Below are 16,163 nucleotides of genomic sequence, written 5' to 3' on the forward strand. Positions count from 1 at the left end.
AAATAGGGGTCAGACGTAAAAGTATTTATTTTTTCTTTGGTTATGGACTGAAACGTAAAGATTTTTACATGTATAATATTACGAGAGGCTGTTTAAAACATTAATTTCGTTCAGTTGAGATATATAACTTGTATTGTGTAAGTTAAAGAGGATGCAAAAACCGTGCACCCCCTGTGCCAATTGGTATAATTCAGCCAGTCATTCTAGGCCTTACTTTGCAGTGAGTTGTAGTTTGTAAAATAAATGGTTTCATTTAAGAACATAATTATAATGAATGATTTGTGACGATAGTAAAAACCAATTATATCCCTCATTTAATCCAAGTAATTGACCAATATGGATTAATATCGAAATAACAGCAAGAGCAAGAACTGTGGATTAATAATTACTCAAGCCTTTGTGTGACGAAGGAATCTGTAGTTTTCTCATATATGTAATGAAAAACACATACATGTATCTGGTAAACGTCAACATAAAAATGCCAGTGTGGCCAGATCCTCCAAGATAAACACGCAAAATGGTCTGGAAAACAAATCTAAAATGAGCGACCACTTATATGTATATAATTAATGTAGTTTGCATATACTTATACACACGTTTGTGAATAATTATCACATTTTACTATTAACTAAAATGATAGAGACCCGATTTCTCACTGAGTACAACTGCAACATGGCAACAACAACACTACATGGTAACGTGCTCCTCCCCCTCAGCGCTCGCGCGAACACACTGATGCTGTGCGGCTGAACAACATCGCGCACACGCTGGTCATGGCGGACGGGTCCCACTCCGTTTAAATACAAATCGTAGCTGTCCCCCTTCCGAGAAACATATAATTCAACATAAGCACTTGAGATCTCTTATTGGAAAAGAATACGCGTCATTCTGGTCGAAGTGAATTGGGTCTGGTAAGTGTTAGAGTTTTTATTTTGTTATTCCAGAAAAAATGCTGCTTCTCGGAGAGGGAGAGTCTCTTCCTTCTCCGCCATTTTGTGACAGCGAAACTGCTCCAAGAAGGCGCCGGCACATTTTTTATTCCTCCGCGTCCTTTCACGGTAATTTAGTGACTTTATTTGAAGAAAAACATGCATAATCGGCAACTTAAGCTTCACATTTCCCCCGACAGTAACGTGCATAGTGAGACTATCAGATTGGCGCGATTGTTTGCAGCGCGTAGCGTTTAGCGTATTTAACACTCTTTAAACTGGCGAACTCCTTTTCCATGAACAAGGTTAACTTTGTTTTTTTTTTGACACAATGAGAAGCTAAATTCGTTGGAGTCCGATCAGATTACTTTGCTGTTTCGTTTTTAAAAAATAATAAACGTGGAAAAGGTGCATGAAATGCTTTGGCAGTAAACCCGATTAATAGAGCAGTTTGGTTTTTCCAACTGATTTTCTCCATATTCACTGCGGTTTTACGATCATTATTTTTTTTAATGCATTATTACAAATGCTTGATTTAAAAGGCATTTTGTTATTGTAATTGTTGCATTCTATAAAAACGAGAGAATCGCTGGCCTTCATGGCCTATATTTGTAATTGCACATGTGTAGGCGTGTGAAATCCACGCAACTGCCTTTAGACCATTGCTGCATATTGTTGCTTGGAAAAACCTGTCTCTCTTTGAGTTGTTTCACCGAATGCTTGATTTGTGTGCTTCTGTGCTCCACAGGGATCAGAATGACCAATGAAGAACCTCTCCCGAAGAAGGTGAGCTCATTGTCGCAGTCTAATCTGATTATATGAATCTCTTACCGCCAACAAGATTCCTTATAAATCTTCATTCTTTATTTATTGTCCTTGCAGGTTCGCCTTAGTGAATCTGACATGAAGACCCTGACCCGAGAGGAGCTCTGTACTAGGTGTGCAATAATCTCTAAGGGTATATGTATGTTGAAGCTTTCCTGATTGTAAAGCTGATTTGTTTTGTTCCTGGTGTAGGTGGAAGCAGCATGAAGCTTATGTCCAGATGCTTGAGGCGAAATATGCTGATTTAAACTGTAAGTTTGCACATCCCAGATGTTCTGAATTATTAATAGTCTTCAGTGGTTTACTCGTGCTAAGAGTATTCCGTCTTTTTGTGTTAACCAGATGTTATATTTATGTTGTGCAGAAAATAAAATGTGGATAACTAATGCACCTATTTAATGTTGAAATGTTTGCAGCCAATGATGTGACAGGCCTGAAAGAGTCTGAGGAGAAGTTGAAGCAGCAACAGCAGGAATCTGCACGCAGGGAGAACATTCTGGTCATGAGGCTTGCTACTAAAGAGCAGGAAATGCAAGATTGTACAGTAAGTGTTGTTACTACATCTCCTTTTTTTACTTCTGCTTCATGGTCAGTTCTTATTGGAGGAAATGGGTTAATCAGCTTGAATGATAAAGAGTGTTTCGGGTGGACTGTAGTAGATGCTTCCATTTCCGAAGCATGTGGATGCAGAATTTAAATGAATATAAGTGTAAAGATTTTACAAGCAGCAGTTGAATTTGTCCTTTGGTACTGACTTGTCTGTGAAGCATCACTGGATATTTACCTAAGTAATAACTGCTGTTGTGTTCTAGTCAAATGTGTTTCCAAATGTTAGTCGTACAAATGCTCACTGCAATTAATCAAAGTTGTTGTACGGAAGCAGAAATGAGAATATTGTTTCCAGCATTTCAACATGGCAACAGCAAACAAAAAGGAAAGCAAATTTTGGTGGAGAATGTGGGATAGTGGATGACTACAGCTTTGCACTTTTAAGTGCAACTTTCACAGTCAGTTTTGCTCATTTTTACAATTGTTGCAGGCACAAATGATATTAAAAATCTATTTCGTTCTAACATACATTTTTCTCGCCATGGAAATAGCCACAGAAGCTGGCATGGAGTAATAAAAACTTGTGTAATTATTATTAACCAAATGTTGTGAATTGTAAAGGTCTGGAGTTTTCAAACCTTATATATAATCTTCAGAGCTAAAGAGTCACTTGCCTTTATTGACGTTGATATTTGTCATTTTTTACATGCTGAGATTCATTCTAATGGTCTCTCTTACCTTGCAGACCCAAATCCAGTACCTGAAGCAAGTCCAGCAACCGAGTGCAGCTCAGCTGAGATCGTCCATGGTGGACCCAGCCATCAACTTATTTTTCCTCAAAATGAAGGCTGAACTGGAACAGACTAAAGACAAACTGGAGCAAGCCCAAAATGAACTGAGTGCCTGGAAATTTACACCTGATAGGTAAACTAAAATAACTCCCCCTCCAAACAAAAAGTCAAGACTTTCCTGATTCAACCCCCACCTTCTCCTCTGCAGGAGTGCAGATAATGGTGGGGGAAGACTGAAATGTTTTGCTCACAACGAGACTCAGACTTTAAAGCCAAAGCTCAGAACAAAAGACATTTTTCTTTCGTATTGCCCTGCTATTACACATACCGTAATGTAAAATCAGAACAAAACACGACAGTTTTGGTCAGGTGACACTTTTGTTTCAGCTCTTTCTCCCCCCCACACCCCTCATGGTACAGAAGCCTGAAGGAATCGGGACTGTTCCTGAAGAGGTGGTCACGTCGGAAACGCCCCCCTTCCAGCCCCAACAGCCCATGTTAGAAAGCTTCCTGTAACAAAAAAGGCGGCCTATGAAAGACTTGAGCAAAGCGTTGGCTCTGGAGCTGATTGAACTGTAGTTTAAAGATCACTGATTGAACATTTAAAACATGACATGGCCCTACTAAATGTGTTGCAGAGGAATATGTCCCCATTTAAACTCCATCGTAGACACCTTGAGACTCTGGTTAAGAATCTAGAATGTAACAGGGAGGTGGGAATGTAGTGTGATCCAATGAAATGGGGGAGGAGTTAAGCAATCTTAAGACTTTGGGGGCAGAAGCCTTTATGATGTAAGACTTTGGGGAAGGAATCAGACTTTCTGATCTGCAAAGACTTTGATATATGTTCATCTCAACAGGTGCGACATACGGTACAGTGTCTTAAACCACCTACTTTTTTGTGTTCTTAATATTATACTTTGTTTTGCTCTGAAAATGCACCTTGCGTTTACAGCAGTGTGGTTCAAATGAATTGACCGACTTGGTAATAATTTTAAATTGGCTGTTGCGCTGCTGCAGATGCAAACATAATTGTCCTTTTCAATGTGAATGCAAATGTCTAATGTGTGTTAGAGGAAACTATTCAAGCTGTTCAAATGTCTGTGTATGATCATTTGTACTTTAACTTGTGCACCTTTCTAATCACTTTTTATTTTGCTTTCACCCAGTGAGGATTTTAATGACTTTGTTAATTTCTCTCGGGTCACGTTTAATTCCTTCGCAGGTATTTTGCTCGGTAGTTATTTTATGGCGAGAATACATTTTGACTTTATAGCTGCATTTCAAATCTGTGTGATTCAAGAGTAGTTTTAGAGCTGCTTCTTTTGCAAATCTATGAAAACAACTTGGTTAAGGTAATTTTCTTTGTTACCAAGTCTTTTGAAATATTGTCTGCTCTAAAGTGGCATTAAATAATGCATCAGAAATTTCATTGGAGGTTAGCAGCAGAATGTCCAGAAAAGATGTTGAACCAGTTTAAGGAAATAGTCCATTTTTACCTCACATTTTATTTGCGCTTAAATGTTGAATGCCAGCAATTTCTATGGTGAAATTATTCCAAGTCATTTATTTTGAGGACAGTAGTATTACTAACTACTGTATTTGACACCAAAGCAATCTAGTGACCATTAAATTCAAGGTTGAATGGTACTGAATGCATCTCTGTACAGTATATCAATATATCAGTACAGTCTCTGCTGAGTTTTCAGTAGAAAAGTGTTGCATTTACTTACCCCAAAATAGAAGAGTAAAATATGCTGCTGATTTAAATGACGTGCTCTTGCACATCCAGTTTTGCAGTTATTTTATCTCAATGATAATACAAGAAATTGCATTGCTTATTGTTGGGAAAATTTGGGAAAAACATCATTTTTACCTGCTGTCATTTAGTTTATGACCAGTCACAAAATAGCTGCATTAAGCCTCAGTTGATGCAATCATTGCCTTGTTGCTCATAGCTGGTTTTAGATTAACAGGTAGGTACTCATTTTTAATTGAATCTGTGAACATCTCTGCTTTTAGATTTTTTTTTAATGAATTTGGTTTTGCAACTTGGTCAATGGCCTATTGGAATGCTTCCATGCTAGATGTGTTCAGATGTATTGCATTTGATGGTGAAACTTGATTTGGTCTGATGACTGTTCACTCATCTCTTCCCAGAATTGTTTGAACTGTTACTTGATTTTCTTGTTTGTCGTTGACCGTTTACATGCACACAAGGAAACTGCTTATCAGTCATTGCGGTTGCTTGCACTGTTAGAAGTGCACTCCAAAAATGCATTGGGTTACATTGGGCATGATTGGTAATTGGCTTTCTCCAGTCTGTTGATACTTTAGTTGTCTGATCTTTTTCATGCATGTGCACTTTTCAAAAAGCTGTAAGAAACCCCGCTTATGCGTTAACATGTCTAAATAAGACACATTCTCTGACAGAAACCCAAGCGTGTTAAACCATGTTTACTAGTTTCAGAATACTGCTTTCTGCAGAACTAAGCCATTTTCTTAGGTGCTTGTAAACTCTACTGGTCAACAATATTTACCAGTCTGGTCAATGGAGAGTTTGTTGTAAACTCTTTCTGGTTGGCTAATGTTACCACCCAGTTCATAAATGCAGTGGCCACTTGTATTGACCCTGTGGCCATGTTCACGATGTGATGTTAGACTTGTTTCCCTTGCAGCCAGACTGGTAAGAAGCTGATGGCGAAATGTCGCATGCTGATCCAGGAGAATCAGGAGTTGGGCAGGCAGCTGTCTCAGGGGCGCATCGCCCAGCTGGAGGCCGAGCTCGCCTTGCAGAAGAAGTACAGCGAAGAGCTCAAGAGCAGCCAAGATGGTGAGCCAAAGCCTTTCTCCGTTCATCCACTCCTTTCATGGTTAGTTTTAAACCGACATCGACTTCACTCACTTTATTTGTGCCTTTGCATTTTATGTGGTCCAGAGCTGAATGACTTCATTATTCAGCTGGATGAGGAGGTGGAGGGCATGCAGAGCACCATTCTGGTTCTTCAGCAGCAGCTGAGGGAGACAAGGCAGCAGATGACTCAGATTAACCAAACCCCAGGCACTTCTAGTGGAGCTGGCCCGAGCAGAACGTCCCCTTCAACGGCCTCCGAACCTTCCATTCAGAGTGAACCTATGAACACCTCAAGCTCAAACGTGGGGAAAGACTGCGGAAGGGTGTCCAATGGACCCGCCAACGGGAACTCGTCTCAGAGGGGCGTGTCTGGTTCCAGTCTGTATAGGGAAGCAAGCAGTGCAGATGAAGATTACCCACCATCGCCCTCTGTCTCCAGCCCCACCCATGGTGGCATGTCAAAACTCTCCAACCACTCAGAAGATGCTGTGAGCCAGAGGGGCGGAGAAGGGTACGTGACTCAGCTAAGTGCAGGCTATGAGAGCGTGGACTCACCAACGGGCAGTGAGACATCAGTGACCCAGCACTCGAATGATACAGACTCCAATGCTGACTCCCATGAGGCCGCTGCTGTCTCCAAAGGCAGCAGGACTGCGGGTACGCGGCACAGCACTCAGAATGGCCTGGACTCATCTGCAGCAACAGTTGCCACCAACACCTCCAATGCCTCCACAGGGTCTGTTTTGTAACATTCTTAAAGATTTGTTCATTTTTTAAGTAACTCATGACAAACAAGAAAGTCACACACTTCAGGCCAGTTAGTTCTTGTTTGAGAAATGGTCAACTGCATCACTTTTGTTTTCTACCCCGACCTCCCATCATAACCCGTTTCAGTGCATTTGCAAGATGTTCAAAGCTGATTATGTTTATAAAAAAAGCAACATTGTGTTTGTATATTTGAATTTTTTTTAATGAATGACTTTTAAACCATTTTCCACTGTCAAAGTAATATGAACACTTGGTTCTGTACTGTTCATTTGCTCTCTCTCGTTAGAACTCTGAAATAATTTAGCTACGTGTGATGTATCGTATCATAAAGCTCAATTAAGTCTTGAAGCTGCAAGTTCAGAGAGTCCTTAGTTTCCTGATGTTGAACTTTTTGTTCCTCTACATGACGAGAGAAAACATTTTTGTTTGACTTGTGTGTAGTTTTTTGAGATGTATCTTGTTAAGTTCTGATTTCAATCCTTTTCATGTACTGACCAAATATCAATAAAGAATTTTAATATGACTCAAACCTTGCTTTGATTTTCTGTTTTGAATAAATTCTATCAAAATCTTTCCATTAGTTTATCAATGTCTTGGATTTATTATATCTATTTAATGTCCCCAAAAAAGCTTTGGAATCTGTGTATTTAGTGAGCATGTTAAGTGATGTTTGAAGTGTTTCAGATGTAAAGTAACGTTAGTACTTTAATTAATTAAACTGATTTTTATTTAAGTTCAGAGTGCATAGACGACGTTTTGCTGCCCTTTTTGTCAACCGTCCACGCCATAAGATGGCGCTACACAAAAATAAAACCAATGCATCAGACTTAGATCTCGATGATGATGCTTTCGTACTCTTATCTTATCAAATGAGGTGGGAGGCTCCTTGAAACAACCTGCATATAAATAGAGAACCAGTCCACCAGACACACACGGAACCTGCCAGGAAAAACAGTGCAACAGCAAAGATGAACACGGACGCGATTGTTATTGTTTCCGCTGCAAGGACTCCTATAGGTAAACTTCATCTCATGTCTTGTATCATATTTTCCACACGATGCTAAGCATCTCTTTGTAGCTGTTAACTGTAGGCTATCCTGTTGCAGCTTGTTGAAAGATTATACTAAGATTGATCTGCTGTGCCACTACCTGAATTAACAAATTAACCAAAGGATCTGTACGATGAAAGAGTGTCTGTTCGCTGTAGTTTTATACCGTCAAAATATGTGTCTTATTAGTTTATTTTAATTAGCTAACGCAGTCTTGAAGTGTCTCACTATGGTACTATGGTGCAGAAGAAACGTAGAGCTGCTCTGATTGGTTGCTGTGCGTTCTCCCCAGTGTTTTCGAGCTCTGATTGGTCAATTTATTGTGTCGCAATGGCCAGGAGAAATTTTATGATTGGTCAGGGTCAGCGACACCTTAATCACATCATTTTCAGGATATATAATACTAATAAATAGGGTTGGGAAATGCCAAAGCTTTAAAGTCTGTTATATTGTGCACAAAGTATAATATTTATGCTTTTTTTAAATGAAAACAAAAAGGGACTCAAGGCGTTTCTCTCTCTCTTGAATTTATTTTAAATTATATGTTACCCCTGGCTCAATTTATTATTATTTATTTTTATTTTTATTTTTTGTCTGTTTATTTTACTTGCTTTTTATTTAACTTACTTTCACTGGCTTTTTGTCTACTGTTTATAATTATATTATTGTTGGTTAATTCTATTTTGAGTTGTAACTATGTATTTGCAGCTATATCTGTTCAATAAAAAAAAATAATAATAAAGCATTAAAACTAGTTTGCACATATCTGTCTATTTGCACATGGAGTGTTTGCTCTTTAAATATGATCCCTATAATAAATTCTATTAATTATAATTAAATGTTCAGTTAAAACGACAGAACAAATAAGTTTTGCCTATTTTATGCACAGGATCATTCAATGGAGCCCTTAGTAGTGTACCCCTCCATGATCTGGGGGCATTAGTCATTAAAGATGTGCTGAAGAGGGCCAATGTGAAGCCAGAAGAGGTCTCGGAGGTCATCATGGGTCATGTCCTCACGGCAGGTAATAATATAGCACTACATGTAGTGTACTCTAGCTTGTGGATGGAGAGTCCCCCCTTAGCTTCTCCTACTTTGACTCTATTTAGGTCATGGGCAGAACCCTGCCCGGCAGGCAAGTGTTGGTGCTGCTATCCCATACTCTGTGCCCGCATGGAGCTGTCAGATGATCTGTGGATCTGGCCTAAAGTCTGTGTGTCTTGGTGCCCAGTCCATCATGACGAGAGAATCCACTATAGTAATAGCAGGAGGGATGGAGAGCATGAGTCGGGTAAGATATCTTTGACACTAGAAGGTACATTTGAGTCTACATTTGTAAAAACATGTATCTTGATCTAATGATAACCATGCAACATCTTCTGTCAGACTCCTCATATAGTGCAGATGAGGTCAGGGGTGAAGATGGGAGATGCTACTTTGCAGGACGCCATATTGACTGATGGACTCACAGACGCCTTTTACAATTACCACATGGGACTCACGGGTAATTTTTTTAAAAACAGATTGCCTACCTTTATTGTGCCCTTTAATAGGATAATTGATCTAGTTTTGGTTGTGTGCCTGTGATAGCGGAGAATGTGGCCAAGCAGTGGGGGGTGTCCCGTGAGGCTCAGGACCAGCTTGCTGTGACGTCGCAGAAGAGAACTGAAGCAGCTCAGAAGGCTGGCTATTTTGACCAGGAGATTGTGCCAGTCACTGTTCCCTCTAGGAAAGGCAAGAGGCTCTTTTATACGTTCAATAATAAAGGTTTTATATGCACTTCTGTTTAAAAGTTTCAAAAAAAATTTTTTTTAAAAACTGTAATATTGTGAAGTATTATTACAATGTAATGTAATAGGAAAAAAAATATGCTCTATTATGCTTATTTGATGCTCAAGAAATATTTTATTTATTTATTATTGTCAATGTTGAATCCTTGCCTAATTGCATAAAAAAAACTCACTCACCTCAAACATTAGGACAGCAGTGAATTCATTCGAGGCAGCGTTTTACTGCAACAACAAACAAAAAAAAGTTATTTTCTTAATAAGTATTTTTGTTTTGTTTACTAGTAAAGTCATCTTTATAATCATAGAAACACTTTAAGCATAAACCTCACAAATTTTGTTAGATTTATGCTCGGTATAAGAAAGTTGCCTAAGAAAGCTACAGTTAATTGAAGGTGTATTTTCTGAAACTGTCTTAATATCTTATGTAGTTTCTCAATGTGTAGCACATTTTTTGTTTTCAGATACTTCTTCAAGTGGATTGTTTTATCTCCTTAAGCTTGCTTTTGTCTCTGACTGAATATGAATTCAAATAAAAGCTTTGTTACCATATCAGGTCCAGTCGAGGTCAAAGCTGATGAGTTTCCTCGGCATGGCAGTAATATTGATGCCATGTCCAAACTGAAGCCCTGTTTTCTGAAGGATGGTTCTGGTACAGTGACAGCTGGCAATGCATCAGGTAAACTGAGACGTCTTTGACACTCAATTATGACATCTTCATTGCGTACAGACATTAATTTTTGTTTAACAGGCATAAATGATGGAGCTGCAGCTACCGTTCTCATGAGCCAATCAGAGGCCCAGAGGCGGGGCTTAAAACCAATGGCACGCATCACTTCCTGGGCTCAGGCAGGCCTTGACCCTTCAGTCATGGGCACAGGGCCAATTCCAGCCATTAGAAAAGCTGTGAGTGTCTTGAGTCATCACAGGTTTTAATTCAACCACATGAATGAAGGATGAATGCTTGTAATCAGTGCTTGGTCCTGAAACACACACTCAGAGGACCAGTATAATCCATTTAAAGACCCAGATTTAGAGTTTCAAATAAATCTAAAACGTTGAGCAGAATTGTCCATTAATATAAGAATGAGAAATAGTATCATTTTATATACTATGATATGATATAACTATAATTGTGTGTGTGTGTTATGATTTATGCTGTTATATTGTTTGTTTGAGCCAAGATACTTTTTAGAAATTATTTTGGGTGCTTTATAATGTAATGCAATATCACTAACATTTATGCATTTAGCAGACGCTTTGTGACTTACAAGAGAGGAGAAAATGATAACATTAGCTAATGCAATTGAAACATTTTGTGCTATAGTCCTCTCCAATTTATTGTTAAAAGCCAATTCGTTTTGCACTAGCAGTGATACTAGTTTTTGAAGTGAATTGTATCTGCTTTCTAACCAGGTTGATAAAGCCGGATGGAAGCTAGACGAGGTGGACCTGTTCGAGGTAAATGAAGCGTTTGCTGCTCAGTCCATTGCAGTGGTACAGGAGCTCGGTCTAAACCCTGACAAGGTGTGTGATTTTCCTCCACTTTATACATGCATATATACAGTGGTTAAAGTGGGATTTGGCAGGTGGGGGAACCCTCAAATTTTTTTTTGTGATAACAGACTCACCGTGGGACAACATATTGAGTATTGTGGTATAGCAATACTTTTTGGGACAAGAGTGTCACTTTGGCACCAAGTATTACAATACTTATTTACTTGATATTTTAATGGTTTTATTTTGGTCCATCTACAGCTACACTGATATGATGACGATACTATGTTAAAATTGCTGAACACCACAATATATGGAACACAACCTTGTTTTTCACAATGTAAATTCAAACGTAAAAATGGCTGAAGACAACTTTAACAGAAATAAATCACAACCACAATTATGTAAATTTTGACATTAGCTTACTTCACCTTTGACTTTTAACTCCACTGCAACATCCACTTGCTCTGGCTAGAACAGCAACTGTCAGGGGCGGACTGGGACATGAATTCAGCCCTGGCACTGTAGCCACACCAGCCCACATTACCACTCATAGTCTTTTCATTTTCATCTGTGTCAGTGAAGAAAGTAAACATAGACTCAACTGATATTTATGTTTTATGAATAATTTTCTTAGACAAGTTAATTTACTCAAGGCTACCAGGAAAGCTGTAGCCTAAGTCAGTATTGCCTACAGCAACCTTCTACAAGCTTTGGAATTTGAAAACGTCTGGTTTTTAAATGTTAAAAGTAATTTTAAATAATACAAATTATAGGCATGGGTTACCGTAGTTGGTGTAATTGGCAGACGTTCCCTTATACATCATGCGCTGTGGAAACGCGTCAAAGTATTCTCAGGTATAAATAGCATTAACACACGTAGGTGATTTTGAATGAATATTTCATGTCGATATACAATGGTTACATAATGTTAAAACTAATCCTGCTATTGATATCTTTGTAAGACTGTTGACCCTATAAAACAGTGACAAGGGAAAACAAATGTCCGGCGAATATCGAACCTAAAACTAACTTTACCACGCTCAACCACCGTGAGTGTATTTCACACATTAGTAATCGCTGGCGTTCAGCGGGGAGGGGAGGACTTTGTCTGCATGCGTGAACCGGCGTAGATGCACTCAAATCAGACGGGAGAACCATGACTGAGAACATAACGCCGGGAAGCGTGTTTGTGAAGGCATTCGTGATAATACGTTTTGATTTGATGCGGAAGGACTCCTTCAAAAGGAGCACCAGGCTGGCTGCAATTTGATGGTGCATGCAACATTTTTTTTAAATAATAGCCTACCATCGCGCTATCATTGATATTAATTAATCTAGTTTTTTTAATTTATCTGAGGTGCCGGAACGCAGTTCCGGACCGTTCCGGGCCACTTTAACCCCTGTTCACTAGTGAAATGTCACCATTGGCTGCCATTCAAATTGTTGATATCAACAATTGATTTCTTACTAGTTGAAATCCCAATTTCACATATCAGAAATACAATTCTTACTAGTAAATCCTTTATTTTAAATATCAAGAATTCCATTTTCACTAGTTGAAATGTCTATTCTTGATATCAACAATTGAATTGCTACTAGTAACAATGTTAATTTTTTATATCAACAATTCGATTTTCATAATCAAAAATCGGTGTCCTTGCTGGTTGGTGTCCGTGCCTGAGACAATGGTGTCCGTTCAGGAGACGTTGGTGTCCATGCCGGAGACGTTGATGTCCGTCGTGCCGAAGACGTTGATGTCCGTCGTGCCGGAGACGGTGGTGTCCGTCGTGCCGGAGACGGTGGTGTCCGTCGTGCCGGGTACGGTGGTGTCCGTCGTGCCGGAGACGGTGGTGTCGACGGAGACGTTGGTGTCCGTCGTGCCGGAGACGGTGGGTGGTGTCCGTGCCAGAGACGTTGGTGTCCCTGCAGGAGACGGTGGGTGGTGTCCGTGCCGGAAACGGTGGTGTCCTTGCCGGAGACGTTGGTGTCCGTGACACAGACGATGGTGTCCTTTCCGGAGACAGTGGTGTCCGTTCCGTAGACAGTGGTGTCCATTCCGTAGATGGTGGTGTCCTTTCCGGAGACGGTGGTGTCAGACTTTGGTGTCCGTGCCGGAGACATTTCTGTCCGTACCCGGAGACGTTGGTGTCCTTTCCGGAGATGGTGGTGTCCATGCCAGAGACGTTGGTGTCCGTGCTAATTGCCATTGTTCGTGCCATTGTTGTCCTTTCCGGAGACGTTGGTGTCCCTGCCGGAGACAGTGGGTGGTGTCTGTGCCGGAGACGGTGGGTGGATTCTGTGCCGGAGACATTGGTGTCCATGCCGGAGATGTTGGTGTCCGTGCCAAAGACGGTGGGTGGTGTCCGTGCCGGAGACGGTGGTGTCCATTCCAGAGACATTGGTGTCCGTGCCGGAGACGTTGGTGTCCATTCCGGAGATGTTGGTGTCCTTTCTGCCAATTAACCATGCTTGCATTTTAATGGATTGTATTTTTAGGACTTGCATTTTTATGGGCTGAAATTCAGCATGGTTGAATATTTAAGCTGTGAATATTAAATAGTATATCATTATTAAAAATTCAATAATCCATATTCACCTTTCATATTTCCCTTCCAAAATATTCAAACTGTTTAAAAATACAACCTATACTATTCAACAGGCAATTTCCGGTCCATTTTATTTCGCTTTGCAAATTCGCTTCCACAAATTCAGTGGCTCAAATTCGACAGAATTCCACGTTGACATCCAGAAACTGCAGGAAAAGCAGTAGATTACAGAGCATACTCTTCATCTGCTGTTAATCGACCTCACCAGCAGGTGGTGCAAAAGCGCGTGTTGTAGACGAAGACCAGCAACAGTTAGACGAAGACCACAACAGTTAGAGCAATACACGCACACACGCGCACACGCGCACACGCGCACACACGCACACACACACACACGCGCACACACACACACACACACACACACACACACACACACACACACACACACACACACACACACACACACAATTTACATATATATCTGTGTCTGTGTGGATCATTTAATATTAATTTTGAACCTTTACGACATGGTTCCTAAGAATTTATTTGACATATCCATGTGTGTGCTTCATAATTTAACACTTCATTTGTCTCTTTCCCTTCAGGTTAATGTGTGTGGAGGTGCGATCTCTCTTGGACATCCTCTTGGGATGTCAGGCTGTCGAGTGTTGGTGACCCTGCTCCATGCTCTTCAGAGGACAGGGGGACGGAAAGGGGTCGCTTCGCTGTGTATAGGTGGTGGAATGGGGATTGCCATGTGTGTAGAGAGAGAATAAGGGTGGAATAATGCTGATATAGACAAATGACCACACTGTAATCGTGTGCTTTTAATCAGTCCTTAAAAAACCAGTTTCCATATTCAAAACATATGTTTACAAATCTTTAACAGGCTATGGTGACACGAAAGTACATACTTAAGTCAGTACTGCAAAGCAAGGGAAACCTGTAGTATAATTTACACATGGCCAGTTCTGGTTTCTGGTGTAAAATCATCTCTAATGTATCATATAGAGTGAATCTAATGTATTTTGCACTTAAAACTAATGTATTCCCTTCAGTCTTTAGTGATTTGTGCTACATAAAGATGACTTATTGAAGTATACCAGCTTTAATGACATTCCTTGTATTGGTATTTAAACTGGGCCTGCCCATGTATTACACATGCATATCAATGATAACCTGAAAATCATGGTGTGGTTTGTTTCTGTGTGTAGTAATCAATCAGTTAAATGGAGTCAGTTTGTTTGGAAATTTCGAACAGGACCTGTTTACACTGTGCAATAGAAACCTGCCTTAGAGAATGTCAAATGTGCCAAAAGGCAAAATTAGCCTCTATCCTGTGGTTCCAATAGGCTGCTTTTAATAATCTCTCCCAATGTTAATTTTTACCTCAGGGGAAAAGCTGTTTACATATTTAGCCTGTTGTACTCTAAATCTCACCACCTAATAAAGAATTCAATGGAGAGCAATGTGTCCTACAGTCAATACACGGCCACTTTTTTGGTAAATCATCTAGAAATGCTACAGATTGCTCTTTGTGATTTGAGTCAGTCAGGCATTTTGCAATCATTTTATGTTCAAAATACAACTGTTTAAGCCCAACATCACTGTATTCAGGTCAAACGAGTCAGTAAATGTATACATTGTAAACAAGAATAAGTTATTTCTAATATAAAATAACAGTTATTTAGCAAGTCATGATGCTATACTTTTAGATGTTCAGTTGTTTTTTTAAGGAACATTAACCTTATGAAATGTTGCAATTAGCAACCATTCTATTCATATATTTCAAGCACTATTGTGGCATTTTGAGGCAAGTAGGGGAGCACGGGGCACAACGTAACGCGGGGCTAGTAGTAACACACTTGTTTTAAATACTTCCACACATGATAGCATTACGAAACTTGGTGTATTTACTAGTTGCCATATCAACACTATATAGAGAAAAAATTGGGCCAAAATTAAAAAAAATTTGGAAGATATCCATAGACATTTATTAAACCATAGCAAAAGTAAATTTCTTAAGTTAATTTTTCATCTCTATTTTTTGTTTATTTAAAATTAGACAAATTTGATATTATTTTAATCTCCAATATGTTATTTAACAGTTGAGATAGTCCTTTAATGCTTCACTAACTAGACACTAGCTGGGTTTAAATCCCAGTTGTGCAGGTGGGGCATGTTGTCACACTGTGTTACAATGTGCCCCTATTAGAAATATGCCATTATATTCTATACTTTTATTAATTCTATTGAGAAAAGGGTGAATAAAGACTGAGAGTCAATATTCAGAAATGACTAATTATTTATTTGTTTTGAACTATGTTGTATAGCTGTTTTTTTCCTGTGTTCGTAGTCAAAACTCAAAAATGAGTTTATATTTAATTATTAAAAAATTATTTTATATGAAAAAGTTAATAATTTTATTTTATTTAGAAAATATTTTAGTTTGTCTTGTATATATTACAATGTGCCCCTCACATGTTACAATGTACCCCACCTATGGGGCATGTTGTCACATTTCACTTCCATTCTTTCAGGGTATAGCAAGAAAAAAGTATATAC

The 16,163-nt window shown here is 39.3% G+C and overlaps 2 protein-coding genes across 4 annotated transcripts; both read left to right on the forward strand.

The window, feature by feature from the left end:
* Positions 1 to 717: 717 nt before the first annotated feature.
* On the forward strand, positions 718 to 7,239 carry wtap (WT1 associated protein). 3 transcript variants are annotated; one of them, XM_079888880.1, is made up of 8 exons: positions 718 to 911; positions 1,678 to 1,715; positions 1,812 to 1,867; positions 1,947 to 2,005; positions 2,171 to 2,298; positions 3,049 to 3,966; positions 5,773 to 5,927; positions 6,033 to 7,239. In XM_079888880.1, exons 7-8 carry the CDS (start codon positions 5,792 to 5,794, stop codon positions 6,695 to 6,697), a joined length of 801 nt encoding a protein of 266 aa, XP_079745006.1. In that variant the 5' UTR covers positions 718 to 911; positions 1,678 to 1,715; positions 1,812 to 1,867; positions 1,947 to 2,005; positions 2,171 to 2,298; positions 3,049 to 3,966; positions 5,773 to 5,791; the 3' UTR covers positions 6,698 to 7,239. The 3 variants fall into 2 exon arrangements, 2 of the variants coding, with proteins under 2 accessions (XP_079745006.1, XP_079745005.1); XM_079888879.1 differs by having other exon boundaries at positions 735 to 911; positions 3,049 to 3,227.
* A 273-nt stretch (positions 7,240 to 7,512) lies between these two features.
* acat2 (acetyl-CoA acetyltransferase 2) lies at positions 7,513 to 15,097 on the forward strand. Its single transcript, XM_079888915.1, has 9 exons — positions 7,513 to 7,733; positions 8,655 to 8,789; positions 8,875 to 9,056; positions 9,152 to 9,269; positions 9,356 to 9,499; positions 10,109 to 10,231; positions 10,304 to 10,458; positions 10,969 to 11,079; positions 14,204 to 15,097. Exons 1-9 carry the CDS (start codon positions 7,685 to 7,687, stop codon positions 14,372 to 14,374), a joined length of 1,188 nt encoding a protein of 395 aa, XP_079745041.1. The 5' UTR covers positions 7,513 to 7,684; the 3' UTR covers positions 14,375 to 15,097.
* The last annotated feature ends 1,066 nt before the right edge of the window (positions 15,098 to 16,163 follow it).

Source organism: Squalius cephalus, assembly GCF_949319135.1.
Source record: "Squalius cephalus genome assembly, chromosome: 12".
Classification (NCBI taxonomy): domain Eukaryota; kingdom Metazoa; phylum Chordata; class Actinopteri; order Cypriniformes; family Leuciscidae; genus Squalius; species Squalius cephalus.